General features: G+C 39.1%; 1 protein-coding gene across 4 annotated transcripts in view; it reads left to right on the top strand.

Moving 5' to 3' along the window:
- Window positions 1-1,057: 1,057 nt before the first annotated feature.
- Window positions 1,058-18,859, top strand: part of TPP2 (tripeptidyl peptidase 2) — a 49,985-nt gene continuing 32,183 nt past the window's right edge. For all 4 annotated transcript variants that reach the window (XR_013922062.1, XM_080343424.1, XM_080343423.1 and 1 more), the window contains exons 1-13: window positions 1,058-1,252; window positions 7,154-7,282; window positions 8,466-8,561; window positions 8,984-9,088; window positions 9,616-9,740; window positions 10,438-10,601; window positions 11,147-11,301; window positions 12,489-12,565; window positions 13,056-13,183; window positions 15,050-15,149; window positions 16,675-16,823; window positions 16,949-17,064; window positions 18,590-18,758. Coding sequence is in view for 3 of the 4 variants with exons in the window: in XM_080343424.1 (XP_080199550.1) it covers window positions 1,091-1,252; window positions 7,154-7,282; window positions 8,466-8,561; window positions 8,984-9,088; window positions 9,616-9,740; window positions 10,438-10,601; window positions 11,147-11,301; window positions 12,489-12,565; window positions 13,056-13,183; window positions 15,050-15,149; window positions 16,675-16,823; window positions 16,949-17,064; window positions 18,590-18,758 (1,675 nt within the window). In the remaining variant the exon portion in view is untranslated. The remainder of the gene's footprint in view (window positions 1,253-7,153; window positions 7,283-8,465; window positions 8,562-8,983; window positions 9,089-9,615; window positions 9,741-10,437; window positions 10,602-11,146; window positions 11,302-12,488; window positions 12,566-13,055; window positions 13,184-15,049; window positions 15,150-16,674; window positions 16,824-16,948; window positions 17,065-18,589; window positions 18,759-18,859) is intronic.

Genomic DNA, 18,859 nt, shown 5'->3' with positions numbered 1-18,859 from the left:
CAGAGAAGGAGACTCCACAACCTCCCTGGGCAGCCTGTTCCCGGGTTCTATTACCCCCACTGAGAAGTTTCTTCTCATATTTAAGTGAAACCTCTTGTGTTCCAGTTTGAACACATTACCCCTTGTTTTAGCATTGGTTGTCACCAAGAAGAGCCTGGCTCCATCCTCATGACACTCATCCTTTATATATTCATAAACATTAATGAGGTCACCCCTCAGTCTCCTCTTCTCCAAAGTAAAGAGACCCAACTCCCTCAGCCTTTCCTCATAAGGGAGATGCTCCACTCCATCATCTTTGTGGCCCTGTGCTGGACTCTCTCCAGCAGTTCCCTGTCCTTGAACTGAGGGGCCCAGAACTGGACACAATATTCCAGATGTGGTCTCACCAGGGCAGAGTAGAGGGGAAGGAGAACCTCTCTTGACCTACTAACCACTCCCCTTCTGATACACCCCAGGATGCCATTGGCCTTCCTGGCCACAAGGGCACAGAGCTGGCTCACGGTCATCCCGCTGTCCACCAGGACCCCCAGGTCCCTTTCCCCCACAGCGATGAGGTGTGTCCAAATCCCGAAGAGGCCGCAGCCACCCCGCCCTTGGGCAAGCGGGGCTCGAACGTGCTCTCGGCGAGTACCAGGGATTCCCGCGCTGCTCTCCCCGTCACCGCAGGACGCGGCCGCCGGGTACTCCGCGCACCGCACCGCCCCGTCTCGCCTCGCCTCGCCTCGCCTCGCCTCGCCTCGCCTCGCCTCGCCTCGCCTCGCCTCGCCTCGCCTCGCCTCGCGCGGCCACGCCCTGTTCCCGCGGCGCCCCCTCGGGCCCGGCTGCCCGTCCCGTGCGTGGAGCACGTCGCTTCTCTCATTGGCTGCCTCCACCGAGAGCCCCTCCCCCCCGTCCAGCTCCGGCGTGACCGTATTGGTCGGTTTAGCCCTGGCGCTCTCTCTCTGCGGGCCGCGAGCGGGTGCGCCTCCCCGCGGATTGGTGGTGCCGCACGGCGCATGCGCCTCCCGCCGGTCTCGCCTGTCCTCCCCCCCACAGCCACCGCTGCCGGCCGCGCGTGTGTGTATAGCGGCCCCGTCACTCCTTTCCCGACATGGCGGCCGCCACGGAGGAGCCGTTTCCTTTCCACGGCCTCCTTCCCAAGAAGGAGACCGGCGCCGCTGCTTTTCTCGCCCGCTTCCCCGACTTCGATGGGCGGGGGGTGCTACTGGCCGTGCTGGACACTGGCGTGGACCCAGGGGCGCCGGGCATGCAGGTAACGGGCATAACGGGTGGGAAGGAGCCCTGAGTCACGGCCTGGGGGAGCGGCGCCGGGCGGCCCTCGGGGGCGGGGGGGAGGTGCAGCCGGGCCCTGCCGGACTCTGCCCCCGTGGCTTTGTGGCGGGCAGCGGCCGCGCTCCCGGGGGACGGGGAGGAGTGCGGGGCCGGGGCGATCGTCCAGCAGCCTCTGTGCTCCTCGGGAGGCCCGAGGCGGCAGCCAGAGCGGAGGGGGGCTCCTGAAAGGCGGTGCTGGGCGCTTGTTTGTTTGCCTCTTCCCGCTAAGCGTGCGTTGGCGTGAGCGTGGGCTCCCGTACGGGAGGGCACAAGAATCCTGCAGCCGAGGCCCCGCACCGGTCACTTCGGGTGTTTGTTTAAGGATCCTCCTTTTAAGCCATTCATAGACGGTTTTTTATGCTCTTTGGCTGTCGTCTTTCACGTAGAACTCATTGCAAAATAATACTCTGTAGCTTTGTTAAGCCTTAGCGTTATTTCAACAGTAGGTAGCTGGAGTCTGGAAATAGCCACTTAGATATTTTACATGAAAAGTGTATTTCTGGCAGAATTTGCATGCCTCTCTATCTCAGTGTGCTTTTTGTGTGTTGTATTGCAATAACAATCTGTGTGAAATTTGGTTCTGCCAGCTTTATTTTTTTTTTGGATCTGCTGGCTTTGCAGCTCAGATTGCACAGTGGTTACCATTGTGAGCTCCATCTCAGTTTTGTGGGTTTCTGTCTGTGTGATTTTGATTTTGGAGTTTCCCAGCACCTCTTTATTTCTTTTGACTCTTGTCCCTTAACATTTCTTTATCATGTAAGTTTGTATGTGACCTTTTATATCGCTACTGCTTCCGGTTTCTTGTCAACATGTTTTCTCTCAGGTGTGGCAAAGGAAGCCTTGAGAAATTATTCAGAGAGAGTTGTATGCAACTTGTTTAGGTACTGCATCCTTTATTAATTTAGCCAAGCACGGCCTGTTTTGGTTTATGCCTTTTTTTTTGGCACAGGCGCAGATTTTACTCTTAAGTGACGTAGTTCAGGGACCTAACCCTGGCAGATGTTTAGTTCCGTGTTCTGAAATGACCCCTTATGGAGTTCAGGTAAATGAAGAGGACAGGTAGAGTGGAAGGACACACTGGTCAGCTGTAACTGATTGTTTTAAGCTGGAATGAAACATTCTGCTTTTGGCAAGAAGTTGTGGCTAAGTGGAATAGTAATTAGGAAGCTTAAAGAATGCTAGCCAAAAAGCAAGCAAGATAATAACATAGGCAGATCAGGAAATAGTAAAAGACAATTAGGAAGATGTGAGTATAAATGGGATGTGCACGTTTCTGAAGCTTCACATATGAAAGCAAAAAGTCTAAATCTTTAGAGATTGTAAAGGAGGAGTGGTCAACCAAAAAACAAGAGTTTATGGGCATTAGAGGGGAACTTTGTTCTCAAATAGGTATCCGAAGGGGTAATAAAGGATTTTTACGAACCATCATGAACTCAGTATTGACTCTAACAGTTTTCTTCAACCTGTTTTCTTTATGTGGAGAGTAACATTGCAGGTATTGAAGTAAAAGATTTGTAGAGAACTTTGGGGGGGGAAAAAATTCATCTTGCAATGCATGAAAGTTAGTCTGCAAGGACATTAGAGAAACATGTAAATAAACTGTCCTCTTTTCGCACTGTGCACTTAATACCCCTGACTTAGGCTACTTGCTAAGCTACAGAATTAGGATGTTTATTGTACAGGGAGATATAAAGGAGAACGTAGGCAACGCACAGTCTGTAGAATAGCTTTGTGTTTTTTCTCAGCAAGAGGATGTCCTTATTCCATGGAGTATTGGGAAGTTTACGTTTTGCTTCCACAGACTAATACAGAGTCTTGGGCACAGACAGCGAGACAGCGTAGCTGTGCTGTGACAAGTAGTTTCAAATTTTGAGGAAGTTTTGGTTTGTTTTAAATTATCTTAATGCCCTTGCCTTTTCTGCTGCTGATTTTTCTTATTGTCAGTTTTTGGCCTGGCATCCACTTAAAACTATGAGAAATTAGTCAGTTGCTTAGAGGGAGGAGAAGGTGTTATATGTAGCAAGTTTAATAGGTATTACTCCAACTTTGAGTTGGAGTTAATGTCAATAATGATTACAGGCAAAAATAACTACCCGGTTTTGAATACAGTGGAGGTTTTAGTCAAAACAGTTCATGCTTTGCTGCTCTTTAGTGTCTCATCCCTGGGTAGGTTCATTTGAGGTTGTACTTTTGTTTGTAAACACTGATACCATAAATGTTTGGCGTATGATCACTTGCTGAGGGACAAAAAGATTTGGGGACAGAGTGTAACAGCAAAGTGCCATTATGTTTATATTCTTTCCTGGACACTTGCTGCTTTACAAACTACACAGAGAATAGTTACTGTGCTTAACAAACCTTCTTACATCTATTTCATTTTTCATTGGCTTGCTTTGCCACACAAAATGTTACTCTAACCTGTACTTAGTTTTCTTTCTGAATCTTTCATAGTCAGTGCCCTCTAGGGAACTCTTTTCGTGTTATCTTCCATTGCTATACACTCCACCTGTTGATGCCAACTGTAAAGTTCAGTTTGCTTTTTTCATGCTGTGTTTTCCTCTGCCTCAGCCCTTTTAGCAGAATCTGTTTCCTCTTGTTACCTGCTGAGTTATGGCTCCTAATTCCTCATTAAGGCAGAGTACTTGGTGAAATTTTAGGTGGGCGGGTAAGGTATGTTTAATGGAGCATTGTGGTTGTGTGTCTCTGGTCTTTGTTCAACTCCACCCTGTGCTTTCCCTGTTGCTGTTGTCACTCTTTGTATTATATTTCTCAATGGATAAGTCAATTCATTTGCTTCTTGCAGTTTTGCGTGTATTGTGAAGTGCCTGTTGGAATTATTCTTTACTAAAATTAATACTTTTCCGAGACAGCTTTTTAGCAATAGAAGCTAGTTTGGTTTGACTTGCTTTTTAGCACTGAGTTTTTAAAAAAATTGCTTGAAATGTATTTGTGATGATGATCAACTGTCCCATGACTGAAGTGCTGAAGGACTTGGTCATCTCTTGGTGCTGCAGTAGCTGTTAGTTGGAATCAGTAACATTGTATGGTCTAGGAAAAACATGCTCAAATAAATCTGAGTTTGCATTTAAGTTGAGACTGTCATAAGTACTGCTGCTCCTCTACTTCTGTTATACTGATCAGCTGCCAGGATTGTGCAGATAGATTATTTTTTATGTGCTCAATTTACTAATTTATTTGTTTTACAAAGTCAGAGCTGGCATGAAAGTATATGTTTTTCAAACTAAAATGTATAAACAACAATCATTTTCGGTTATAAACTATATTTTTTTTTTCAAATGACTGTGAGCAAACCATTATATTAAATGTAAAACTGTGGATTTTATTATAAATACACTATAAAATATTTTTAACTGTATAAAATAAATCTTCATTTTTTGAAATTTAATGCCAAAGGTACTAAAATGTACCATCTATAACAATCTCATTATTTCAGTATTTCACACAGGGGAACTGATCAAGTTCACTTGATTTTTTTATTTTTTTTTTTAATTATTATTATTATTTTGGTTTTATTATTATTATTTTCTCAGAATTACAGGACTTGAAAATGAAAACTGAGTTGAACTCTGAGGTTCACTGTAGCATTACTACTGGGGGGCAGTACGCCAAACAACAGTTCTTGTCAGCAGGAGAAGCCATATCAGTTACTTGCACTAAATGACCATGAACCTCTCTGGATCGCTGCCATTAGGAGTTGAACCTTGCACCTTTGCACCGGAAACTGGGAGTTTCTCATGTCTGACTGAAAGACTCCGATTTGTTCATTCTGGTTGTTCAAACTTTTGTGCATGTGTGGACCTGCTATTCAGCCAGGAGGCAAAGAGCTGTATAGTGTAGGAGCTGCACATCATCTTCCTGGCTAGATATCAACTTTTAAAACTACCTAAGCTTGCTGCAGCATAAATCTGTGGTCTGGCCACCTGTTGCAGTATAACTTGCCTACTTCAAACAGGTCATCTTGGATTACATTTGATTCTTGTTTTCTTGTGCTTTGATCACTGAATAATTCTCTTTGATTGGAGGCATATTGAAAAATGTCCGATTCTGGTAGTCTCAGGTTTGGCTTGCAGTTGCTTTGTTACTGGAGCAGCACTTGACCATTCTGTGAGTGAAGACTGGTGTTTGAAGACGTTAAATATAAACACTAGAAAATTATATGGCATGAGTGCCTATGCACTGTGTTTCTTAAGCACATTTTCACTACTATGTAACTGTTCAGTAGATGTTTTACCAGGTTAATGTGCTTTAACAATTTTTTTAACTGAACAGGAATTTTCTGTGAACAGAGTGAGAAAGTTGGTTTCTATAATGGAAGTTCTTCCTTATCAAGCCTCTTTAAAAGCAGTATTTTTTACCTTCCAGAAAATGGATATCATTATCCTTTTTATGCTTGCTATGGGTTTGGGATTTTGGGGTTTGGTTCTTTTTTTTTTTTTCTAAAAGTTTAAACTTATTTTTATTTGTAGAGGAGGTGGCTTGTTATTTTTTTTTGTTTGGGGGTTTCTTATTGAGTGTTTTTTGGGGTGTTTTTGTTTTAAACCATGAGAATTTAAGGCCTTGGAAGTATTTATCCTTATTTGTTGAGGTGTGGTTAAAACATAGACCCTTATTGTCTTTTTAGCAGCAATAGAATGACTTTTATGAAGCAGCTTGATCATGTTGTTAATTTCCAGCAGCTGAATTCACAAATGCGGAGTATATGGCAGGTAGTTTTGCTGAAATCATATGTTATGTCAAGCATAAAAATTATTGATAGAGAATGAGGGCAACAATACTAAATATTTAAATGATAAAAACCAGTAAATATTACAGCTTTTCTAAACAAGAAGCTTTTTTCACTGTCAGTATAGTTATTGTGTAGGACATCTTGGGAAGATTATTGATTTTTTTTTCTAAACAAATTTTTAATGTAGAACTGTAAAAACAGATGCATATGGCTAATTCATAGAATGATAAAGTAGTTTGGGTTGGAAGTGACCTTCAAAGGTCATCTAGTCCAACCCACCTTGCAATGAGCAGGGACATCTTCAACTAGATCAGGTTGCTCAGAGCCCTGTCCAGCCTGGCCTGGAATGTCTCCAGGGATGGGACATCTGCCACCTCTCTGGGCAACCTGTACCAGTGTTTTACCACTCTGTTGTAAAAAATGTCTTCATTTTATCTTGTCTGCATCTCCTCTCTTTTATTTTAAAATTGTTACCACTGTTGTAGCAGGCCCTGCTAAAAAGTCTGACCCCATCTTTCTTATAGGCCCCTTTTAAGTACTGAAAGACTGCAATAAGGTCTCCCCAGATCCTTCTCTTGTTCAGGCTGAATAACCTCAACTCTCTCAGCCTGTCCACACAGCAGAGTTGTTCCAACCCTCTGAATTCATATTGCCCTTCAAGCATTTACTTCAGCACCTTTCATTTTATTAGAGTTGTGCACTCATTACTTCAAAATTTGGCTGGAGTCATGAGGTAGAAGCAATGTAGCAAATTGCTTGAACACAAATAGTTTTTGCAAATAGTCTTGTAAATTTAGGCTTAGTTTTAAATTGAGGTGCCTGTGGCTTATTGATACAATGTTCTTACTTGTTTCTCTCATAAATTATTTTTAGAAATGAGTTAGTAAATTTGTATAAACCAGAAATATGGACATGTTGCTCTTAGTTTACTGAAAATTAAACTAGTTTCAAATTGATTTTTATGTCACTCAGCTAAAGGTTGAGTGTTCAAGGAAGTTAGTTGATATTTTTCTTTAAAAAAATTAAATGTTTCCTGGTTTGTATGCTGGAGAGTAATCAACTACATTTTCAATTTTTCTGTGCTCATATTTTCAGGTTACAACTGATGGGAAACCCAAGATAATTGATATAATCGATACAACAGGCAGTGGTGATGTAACTACATGTACCATTGTAGAACCTAAAGATGGAGAAATTACTGGTCTTTCTGGAAGAACTTTAAAGGTGAGTATTAGGTGCTACAGAGACACCACTGGGTATCTTTTTTTTTTTTTTTTCTGTTCTTGTTTAACAACAAGTTTAAGACCTATTTAGGTTTCTGCAGAACTTAACTTCCTTTGAACTAGATCTTATCCAAAACTAATACTTCATTTGTTCATCTTGATACAGATTGTGTGTTCATATGACATGTCTTTCATTTGGTATATGTCTTAATATTGAATATTCTCTGTAGCTGAATGGAGGTGTATACAGAGTTTTGTTTGGGGCTTGATAATTTCTCTTTATTCTAATCAATATCTGATACAGTTTTGGAAGTTGGCTGAAGAAAACATACTAACATGCTTTAAAAATATCAGACGTGGTTATGTCTTTAGAAGTGCTAGGATTTTCTACATTTGTGTAAACTATAAGAAGTATGGTATTAAGCTTATGGTAGATAGTCTTAGATACTGAAAAATGTGTGAGGACTAAGTTATAGGCTCGCTGCATCATTGCTATGAATAGAACAAAAGTGGCATAGAGTTTTCAGAAAGGGTATGATGAGACCTAGTAGAGGTTTCACCTACATAAAACTGCTGATGTTACTGAAGTGTTCGTAATTGGCTGGTTAGGTGGATGAGGTGATGTGTGGGCCTCAAATCTTTGATTATCTCCATACTATCAGCTTTTGTCTGAATTTTGCACAGAAAAGGATTGTAAGGGTGAACCTGTTGCTCTCTTTTGATGTTACTAGGAACAGTGGATCTGGTCTACTGAGACTCTAAACTACAGCGAGATATGAGATTAGACGTTCAGATGTTTGTCATGACCTCTTACCATAATACACCTTGATGCTGGGGTGCTTCTTTTCATTTATAGTGCTATGATTTCCCCAGACCTCTACCCAAAAAAAGTTGCTGCTGGGACTGTATGTTTTAAAAATAAGAGTGTCAGAGCAACTGACACTTAAAGACATTCAATGGCAGTGTTACATCAATTGATACTGGTTTATTTGGAACTGGATTGAAAATGCCATACCATATTATAGAATCTTAGTGCAGTAGATACTGTCATGGAGACAGGGAATTAAATTGGCAATATTTGCAAGTCTGTTCTGCTAAGCTCCCTTACACAGTCTTGCTTTTTTGTTTTTTTTTTTTTTTTTAATGCCATCAGTTAACCTATTTCTGAATATACTTTTCTGTAGATTCCAGCAAACTGGGTAAATCCTTCAGGCAAGTATCACATTGGCATAAAAAATGGCTATGATATCTATCCTAAAGCTCTTAAGGAGAGGATTCAGGTAAGCAATTAAATTTTGTCTTTGGTGTCTAGTCATATTTCACTGTTCTAATTCTTAAGTTTTTCTAGGAAACAACAGTATGTGATTTGCTAACACACATAGGCTGCTAGCCAGTGCTTGAGAGCTGTTCTCTCACTGACTTTTTGTTTAGTTTTGACATGATCTATTTCTTCTGTGATTTTTAAAAACAACAGAAGGTGGCCTGGTGGTCTTCCTCACAGTGGTCCATTGAGTCAAAAAGTTTTGAAATTACTGATACCTGGGTTTGGGGTTTTTTTCTGTGTAGCAGTTGTTTATTTATAGTATCATACTGAATTTCTTTAGCCATTGTGTCTCGAATCAGAATTTTCAAAGTATTTTTGTATACTTCATACTTTGACATGTATTTGTCAAATATTGAGAAACGTGGTTTTATGTTACAGAAAGAACGCAAGGAAAAGCTCTGGGATCCTGTTCACAGACTGGCTCTAGCAGAGGCCTGTAGGAAACAAGAGGAATTTGATGCTGCTCATAGCTCTCCCTCTCAGGTGGGTATAAATCTAAATGAATTCGTAAACTTGTTGTTTGCAACAATTTGTTGCTGTTTGAGAGGACTAAAATATTTTATTGGATGAGTGAAGGACAGAGAACTTACCGGTGTATCATCTAATTAATTTTAAAAATCTTTAAATGGATGGTTGTTTGATTTGATTCATGTTGATAACTTTCTAAACTTGTTAAATATGAAAAGGGTATTTCTTCAAATACTTTGCAGCATATTTTTAGTAAATTTTAATTTAATATACCACTTATGTATCATTAAACAATCTGAAAAAAAAAAAGCTTTAAATGTTACAGTTACAGAAATTGGAAATAGTTATATGGTTATATGTAATAAGCCAAAAATAACTAATGCACTGTTGAAGACCATTGAACTTCTAGATGTGTTTGACTCTTAGGATGGTCTTCCGTTCTTGATGAAAGAACAAACTTATAGCTTCAGAAAGGAATATGGGAATACCTGTCTTGTAATAATTTTACAAATACCCTAACTGTATTTTTGTTATCTTATTAGGTAAATAAACTAATAAAGGAAGAACTACAAAATCAAGTGGAACTGTTGAATTCTTTTGAGAAAAAATATAGTGATCCTGGCCCAGTATATGATTGCATAGTATGGAATGATGGTGAGACCTGGAGGTAAATGCCTAAATTCGTCTAAAATGTCTTGTTCTACACATAACAGTCTTCAATGCAAGCTGTTGTTTTAAATCCACCTTCTTTATAGATGTCTTAAATATTATTTTATTTACAATAATCCTGCGTTGTCACTTGAATTTCATTACGAAGTTCTGATTTCAAATGAAGATGGGGCAAAATGAAGTCTTATTGAAGACAGCATGATAAAAAGTGTGAGCTTGTGGGATTTTCCTCTGGGGTAAAATTGCTTTAAGTATCCATTGGTGATAAGGAAAAAAATACCACAAGTCTTTGCACAAACTGGAGGATGTAATGTGGCACTTTTCTTAACTGATAATGTGCGTCATAGAAAACAGTGGGTGAGACTTCAAATGTTTGTGTACCAGCACTGAACAGCTATCTTTAATAAAATTTCTTCCTTGAAGAAATTGCCTGAATTTCCATATGCTTGCTTTTCAAAGACGAATTTATTTTAATTTAGTGACGTTTGAAAATCAGTTTATTTAGAGATCTTTGTAGTTTCTGAATGTAAGAGTAAACAGCCAGGTTTAAAGATAGTGACTTGAAGAAGTAAGATACCATAAACAGAGAACCAGACTTCATGAAGATTTTGTGATACTCTTTGTTGGGGATGGGGGTAGATAACCAAAAGTTCACAGCAGCTGGAAAATTTCCCTTTTTCTGTGTTTGTCAACAGAGCCTGCATAGATACAAGTGAGAGTGGTGACTTAACTAGCTGTACAGTGCTGAGAACCTACAAAGAGGCTCAGGAATATGGATCTTTTGGAACATCTGAGATGTTGAATTATTCCGTTAATATATATGATGATGGAAACCTCCTTTCCATTGTGACAAGTGGAGGTAAATGAAAGTAATCTCAAGAAAATTTTGCTGCTGTGTGGGTATCGTGAGAAGTAATTTGTATTGTGTCCGAATTCTGGTATTTGGGATGGCTCAAGGCATCCAACACCCCCAAGTCCTTTTCTGCCAGGCAGCTTTCCAGCTACTCTTCCCTGAGCCTGATGCGCTGCCTGGGGTTGTTGTGACCCAACTGCAGGACCCAGCACTTGGCCTCATTGAACATCATACAGCTGGCCTCAGCTCATTGGTACAGATCCCTCTGTAGATCCTCTCTACCTTCAAGGAGGTCAACACTCCCACCCAACTTGGTGTTGTCTACAAACTTATTGAGGGTGTACTTGATCCCCTTGTCCAGATCACTGTTAGAGAAATTAAACAGAACTGGCCCCAACAGGGAGCCCTGGGGAACACCACTTGTGACTGGCTGCCAGCTGAATTGATATACTTAAAGCTCAATAAGAGAACATTAATTGACCTGTAGTATATTAAATTGGTATATACGAAGTTTGCTGACCATATAGTGATATAACTTTTCATTTGCTCAGGAGCACATGGAACACATGTGGCTAGTATTGCAGCTGGGTACTTTCCAGAAGAACCAGAACGAAATGGTGTGGCTCCTGGAGCTCAGATTCTTGCAATCAAGATTGGCGATACAAGACTAAGTACAATGGAAACCGGCACTGGTCTAATAAGAGCTGTGAGTAATTCACTGAATAAATTATTAATCTCAGCAGTGTGACTTAATTATAGAATACTGTGGGATACTTCCTGCTCCAGTTGCTTATAGGCTGTGTTTCTATGGTTGTAGAATATTTCCAAATTTAAAAAAAACCAAACAAACAAAACCACAGAACAACCAGTAAAAAAAAACAAAACAGAAAACCAGGAAAATACACACACGCACCCCACAAACAAACAAAAAAAAACCCGAAAGCAGACAAAAATCCAACCAACCAAAAAACCAAAACAATCCAGTGTTCTTCAAGGGGGAGGGAGGAAAATCCAAAACAAAGCTAACATCCCTCATCCCCCAAAAAAACAGCCAAACAAACAAAAAAAAACCCAGCCAGAATATATTTTAAAACATATCTTAAGACTAATGTATTAATATAAAGCAAGACTTGTGTTGCACAGAGCACTTGCAGGTATTTTCGGAATGATAGAGTTGCAGTGTGTATGGCTGGCTTGACACATGGGCTAAATTACTTGTGTGCTTTTTGAAGTTCCTCTTTCTCTGTTGTGACTATATTTTTATGGTTACTTAAATAGCTATAGAATACTTAAATAAGTCTAGAATTAAACTAGTATCTACCCACGTGGCTGAATTTGTTTTAACTCTCTTTTCTTAAGAATAAGGTAAATACTATTCTTTTTTAATGATGAAAGGCCCAAGGCCTTTTTCATATAGTGAGTTAATGGAGAAAAATTTTACCCAGGAAAAGGAACTGAAAATAGAAAGTTATATTTGTGGCATATAGAATATCTTGCTATAGCAACATGAAGATGTACAATAATGGTTTTGTGACTTTTTGGAATTTAACCAATCTGCACAGGAAAGAAGGATTTTATGTTATTGAGGACAGACATTCAAGACAATACAAATGATGTCTGCGGTTTTCTCGTAGGGCAATGTCCTAATTTATAGTTTAGAACGTAGCAAGAATAAGACTGTTCAGGTGGCTTTTTCTATTCTGTTCACTGGGAAAATACCACTTAAATAACTGATTGAAGTGAATTAAATTATTTTCTTTTGTAGAGTCAAAAGATATTTATCTCTTTTCCTTAGATCTGTAGCAGATCAGTTTAAGCAGATGTTTTTTGCCATTCTCTAAGTGACTTACTCTGTAACTAGTATGTATTTTGGCTTCTATTTTACTTTATCAGATGATAGAAACAATAAAGTACAAATGTGATCTTGTCAACTATAGCTATGGAGAGGCAACACATTGGCCAAATTCTGGGTGAGTACTACTGTGGTTAATAGAGAGTATTTTAATATCACAGAAATGGAATTATACTTGTTAAGCTTTGTATAAATGAACTCTCAGTAAGAATTAATCATCCAGGTCCAAATGATTCATATGCATTAAACTGTTGCAGTTTACATTTTCTACTACCTTTGAAAACTGAGTAAACCTATCAAAATACTACTGATTTATAATACAAAAATGATTTTAGAATATTAAAGGATTTTTGTAGTTGGAACGCGATTTGTGGGGCTTTTTCAAGACCTAATATTGTTAGAAAAATGTTACTCCTTTTTAAAACCAGAAGATATTTTTCGTGGTCAGTTTCTATACTGGAACCACATCTGCTAGATACGGGCAGCAGGCTGCATAATAGTCCTTGTTCTGTGACTGGTCAGAGAGATTCTACTAAAAATGAGAGTTTGCTCTGTGGGAAGAAAGCGATATTGTTGATGAAATGACTTACTTTTTTCTCTTACATCAGGAGAATTTGTGAAGTAATTAATGAAGCAGTGTGGAAACACAACGTGATCTATGTTTCAAGTGCAGGAAATAATGGCCCTTGCCTTTCTACAGTAGGATGTCCTGGTGGAACTACATCTAGTGTAATAGGTAAATAATTTGTTTCAAAAAAAATACTTTGAGAGAATTCAGCTTCTGTCTTTCCCAGCTTTGTACTTGTGTTACATGTTTGAGATCACTGGCTGATTGCTGAACTAAATCTAAAAAAATATCAAAGACACAGGGCTACAAGATTAATTCTGAGGGAAGCACTTGCATGCTTAGATATAAAAATTTAGATTGTTGTCTTGCAGTTCAAGACTTATGTATAAAACAGAGATAGGAGGCAGATGGTCTTGATTTGATGTGGCTTTGTATAAAATTTGCAAAATAAATCTTTGTGGTCTGACCTATTGGAAGATTCCAAGGTTATTTTTTTTTTTTAACTAAACATCTGAGCACACCACTTCACTTGGACCATTAGCTGCTGGTAAATGCAACTTATAAAAGTATAAGTAAGTTGGATTCTCATTAATCTTCTGGAAGGTCCTGTAATGCATTCTGAATTGTCAGAATCTCGGTTTTAGATTCTGTCTTCATCATATACTCTGATTTCTATTGGTAGTGAAACAAAGGTTTTTATTTGGGTATAAAGTAATCCCATGATGTGTCCTAGACAAGTCCTTCTAGGGGAAGAATTCTTTGAACTGCGATGCCACTTCTATGAAAGTCTATTACTGGTATAAGGATTGGCATTACTGATGGGCTAGTGTATGTTTTAATATTTCAGTGAAAGATTTAGGTATAAGATTAGCATTTGGAGATAGCTTCCCTAGTCTTAATTTTTATATAAAATGTCTGCTGCGTTACTGTGTTAAACAAGGTGCTTGTTAAATCTCAGGATTCTCATGCGAGGAGATTAGCATGTAGACTGGAAAGTTTGAGAGACACTATTTCAGGACGGCTGTTAGAATTAATGCTAATTACTTTCTAAAAGCTAATCAGCAGTTATTCCACTACTGAGACTGGGAGTTGGAACTGGAACTAACAAGATCTGTTCAGGTCTGCATTGGCTTTCCTCTTACAGTCTATATGTCCTGTCAGTTTAGTTTACTTGCTGTTTCACTCTAGAGACTGGGTGATACTTCGCTCTGAATACAAAGTAGCTTGCTCCTTGTTCTAGAGGGAACTACATAGGGGTTGTTTTGGTTTGGTTTTTCAGGGTAAAGCAAGGTAGTGACAGGTTGGCTTAGTTCACTCAGCCAGTGTGGACATGGACCTGGCCAAATTTGTTCATTAGCTTGGTATGGTGGTTTTCTACCATCCTGATAGCACCTGTACCGTAAAGAAAATGCAGCACACACTTCAGAATTAGTACATGGCACAGATGCAATGTGCATCCTCGACATCGTGTTCTGAAAATACAACTTCAGCAGGTTTTGACATAATCATTTACATGCTCTGGACACTTTGAACTGATAGACAGGAAAGTAATGATAGTCTCATCACTGTGTTTGAGCTGTGTGGATGTGGCCATCTACTCCAGGTGGCGTAGCTGTGAACCATGTGAGCATGAAGCAATTCACACAGGTTGCATTGACATATGGTTTGTGTAATTTGTAACAGTGTAAACACAACCAAAGGGGCGCAGCAGAGTGTGGAGACATGTCACAGTGATCTGTTGTGAAAGAAATGTAGAAGGTGAATATATTCCAGTTGAATAAAAATGAAACTTTGAAGTTCACGTAATATTTTAATATTATACAGTATGACTATCAGCATTGTTACTGCACAGCATGCTGTTTTACACTTGCTTTGTAAAAATATCTGGATTTAATAAGATGGAAAATATGTGTTTCCATTTTCAAATGTCAAGCAAAAATTATTCTCATAATGATTTTAAAACATAGAAATATTTTAATTTTGCTTTTAATAAAAATTCATTGTACCTCTAAAATGCTTGAATGTTTTTTACAGGTGTTGGTGCCTATGTATCGCCTGACATGATGGTTGCTGAATATTCTTTAAGAGAAAAACTGCCAGCAAATCAATATACTTGGTCATCCAGAGGGCCTAGGTAGGTTATACTAAAAGAACAAATTCATTATTTTGGTGTTCAGATTATGCAATTCAAAATCTAAAACTTGATCATTAATACAAGAATAAAACTATTTCTTTCCCCTGGGAAGAGGATAGGTGGCTTCCTGTTCTTGGAAGGCCTTTGTATGTTGGGCTATAGAACTCCTGAGGGAAGGGGAAGACCTCTGAACTGCCTTGGCACAACCTGTACTTTTCATGAAAGTGTATTTGATGAGTGCAAGGCTATTCAGAGATTATGAAAGTCATTTAAAAGTTGTTTGTAAATCTGTTATTTTTCTGAAATTTATTTTCTCAGAGGACTTTTTCCATAACACTTATTTCATTAAGTTGGTGTGGTGAACTGCTCTGTTGGTGTTGAAGATTAAAATAAATATTGTTACTGCAGTGGTGTTACTTATGGCTTCAGGGATGTTGCTGTGATGGCCCAAATTACTCAAGGTTTTTGCTTGAGTCCAGTAGAGGTGTGGGTAGGCAGAAAAAAAAAACGTTTCTACCTCACATTATAGGAAGTTAGAAAGATCTATAAAAGAAAATTTAGGGGCAATGAAAACTTCAATTTTTATTTTGTGCCTCAGGACTATTTTATAGTAATTTGGTAGCCAAAAGGAGAAAAAAAGAATAGCATCTCTTCCTGAGTTCTTGCCTGTGTTTAGACTTTGGAATTCTTCGTGTTTGTTGTACAGTTACTGTGTACTGTCTTTTATAATGTAGCCTGATTTGAGGCTGATTTTAGACATACAAAGCTGTTAGTGTGGGATAGAAATGCCCTAAAATGCCCTCCTTGCCTCTCCAAAGAACTTAGTAGCTCAGGCACAGTGGTGCAATTTTTGTCTATCCAGAGCAAGGAAGATGGGGTATATTTGGCTTGTACAATTAACTAAATGGTACTTTAACTGTGGCATCGGTACCTGCTCTGTTCTTATATATGCTTGGGCAAGAAAGGAAGGTGACTTAGGCCCAGGCGATCCTGGTCACATCGCGACATTCCCTTTTTTTATCTTCTTCTCTTGCTCTCCTTGTCTCAGGTTCTGTATTGTAATTCAAAATTTGACCTGGTAGTGAAGTGGCAACATGCAATGAATCTTTGTTAGTCTCCTCTCCCTTTTACTGTTTTTCTTTAAAAATAACAACTGTTAAATAAGCTGTGTAAAATACTGATTTATGTATTGAAGTGTTTAATAGGCTTGTTTACATGCATTTTTCTAATTCAAATCCCAGAAGATATTCTGCTGACTAAACTGAAGTCTGGTGTAGAGTATCGAAGGAGTGAAAGATTAGAAAACTCTCTAAAGCAGTCATGGCTGATGATTAGTGTGACATTTTTAATTGCTACTTAATGGCATGCGTTTTCTTGGGTTTAATGGGTTAATGGATTTATTGAAGTAATATACTTGTGAATGTTCTTTAAAGCTAAAATTATCTTTTAAGTGCATGGATTAACTTCAAGAAAAAGTATGCAGAAAAAAAAAATCTGTTTTTCAACCATTCTGTTTTAACACTAGCACTGATGGAGCCCTTGGAGTAAGTATCAGTGCCCCAGGAGGTGCTATTGCTTCTGTTCCAAACTGGACTCTGCGAGGAACGCAACTCATGAATGGTACATCCATGTCTTCTCCCAATGCATGTGGAGGCATTGCATTAGTATTGTCAGGTAATATGCTACAATGTTAAACATAGATTCATAGTCTAAAAGAGGTTAGATACTTTTTCCTCTGGAAAAAAAAAAAAGCTGTGACTTTCTGTTGTGTCTAATAATACCCTTATTTTTAATTTCAGGACTCAAAGCCAATGATATTCATTACACTGTTCATTCTGTCAGAAGAGCTTTAGAAAATACTGCAGTGAAAGCTGAAAACATAGAAGTATTTGCACAAGGACATGGTATTATTCAGGTACTTGCTGGCAAAAAAAGACAACATAAGTAACTACTAGTGGAAAACTAACCCACAAAGAGCAGGTTTCTAGATGATTCTTGATTCTCAGATATGATTGAGAGAGAAGGGAATGTAGTAGGAGGAGGAATGAGACAGCTCTTTCAGTTTCAGCATGCAGTTACTGTAGAAAAACGACACAGACTGAACAAAAAGTTATATAGACTTACAACTAGGATGTGGGATTTTGTCACCCACATATGGATTTGGATGCCTAAATTCTGTCCTAATGTCCAAAAATGTTTTTATGCTATTGTCAGAGAGAAAGGAACTTGTTCTGTGCAGACAAAAGCTGAAACTGTGAGTTCTGGGCAGTGGAAATACGGAGATACCCACGCTGATTCACAAAACAGCACAGCTGCAGTTGTGTGATTGACTTCGCTCTGGCGCTGCACTGAAAATTCTGTGTTCATTGTATCCTGATTTCTAAGTAGCTTGGAAATCTGCAATGTGATCCTTTCAGTGATGAAGGGGTATTGACTGGCAATCTCCCTATCCATAAGCTTACATTCTTAAAGAGCTGCTACTGTTTTTTTGCCTGCAGTCACTGCCATCTTAGCCAAATAGAGGTACTGAGAGTTTGTTCTCATACTTAAATATGCTAGATGTTAAATGCTTATCACTAAACTCACATTCAGGAGATGCTAAAACTTAGTAGGTAACATCCACTAGGCACATCTGTAAGATCGCGTTTGATACAGAAGACAACAATGGTGGTAGCCATATCAAACAGCATTGCTGCAGAAAAGTGAAATAACACCTGTCATATCTTATGATTTAGTGGTCTGTGATTAAAGCATGGGAGACTGAGGCTGTTTATGTTCACTGTTTTTGTCTCGGAAGAGAGTGCCCTAATCTCCGCTGGTGAAGGTAGCTCACTGTGAAGTATAAGAGAATTTAAGGTTTTTGGAGTCAGTAGAATACAAAGCGACAGAGAATAGTGTCTTTTTAAGACAGAAAGGTGAACTTGCCATCTGAGTTTACTGTGACAGTTCATTTGCTTAAATCCAGGGCCAGATTTCATGACCTGGTTCTCTTATATCAATATATAAGACTTACATGGGCATTCCATATTGCTTGTTGCTTTTGAACTGCTCAGCTTCTTGTGTTGTGTAGAAGGTTTAAATGCTTAGCTAGTGTTGCTCCACATGAGAAAGGCACTAAATTAATAGAGTAGGTCTGGACCTTTGAAGTCCTCTTTGTCTTTGAAGTCATCTCTGAAAACTTGATACACATCTTTCGATGGATTTAAAGCAAAGGAGATTTGTCTTTTTTAATGTTCTTGACTTTTTGTGCAGCTGTTGCAGCCTGAAAATGTTGTCTCATTGTCTATACTGAGTATTGTGTGAGGTGCAGTCAGTGTTGCCCAGGTAGCACAAGTAACTTCAATGTTGCTGTACTTGCTGAACACTTCAGACTGAAGATAACATGCATAAAGTACTATTAAGTTGAAATTTGTTAATTTGGAATGTGTTCTGTCTAACAGGTTGATAAAGCCTACGACTACCTCATTCAGAATTCATCATTCACAAATAACGTGGGCTTTACGGTTACTGTTGGCAGCAACCGTGGAATCTACCTCAGAGATCCTGCCCAGATAGCTGCACCTTCTGACCATGGGGTTGGCATAGAACCTGTCTTTCCTGAGAATACAGGTAGGAAAGAGCTTCTGTATGCAGGGGAGGGAAATAAAGCGTAATCTTTAAACAGAAAAGCTGTGATAATGTGGCGTGATAGGAATCTGTACCATAAAAGG

Source organism: Nesoenas mayeri (assembly GCF_963082525.1).
Source record: "Nesoenas mayeri genome assembly, chromosome: 1".
Taxonomy (NCBI): domain Eukaryota; kingdom Metazoa; phylum Chordata; class Aves; order Columbiformes; family Columbidae; genus Nesoenas; species Nesoenas mayeri.
This window is presented reverse-complemented; position numbering and strand designations above follow the sequence as displayed.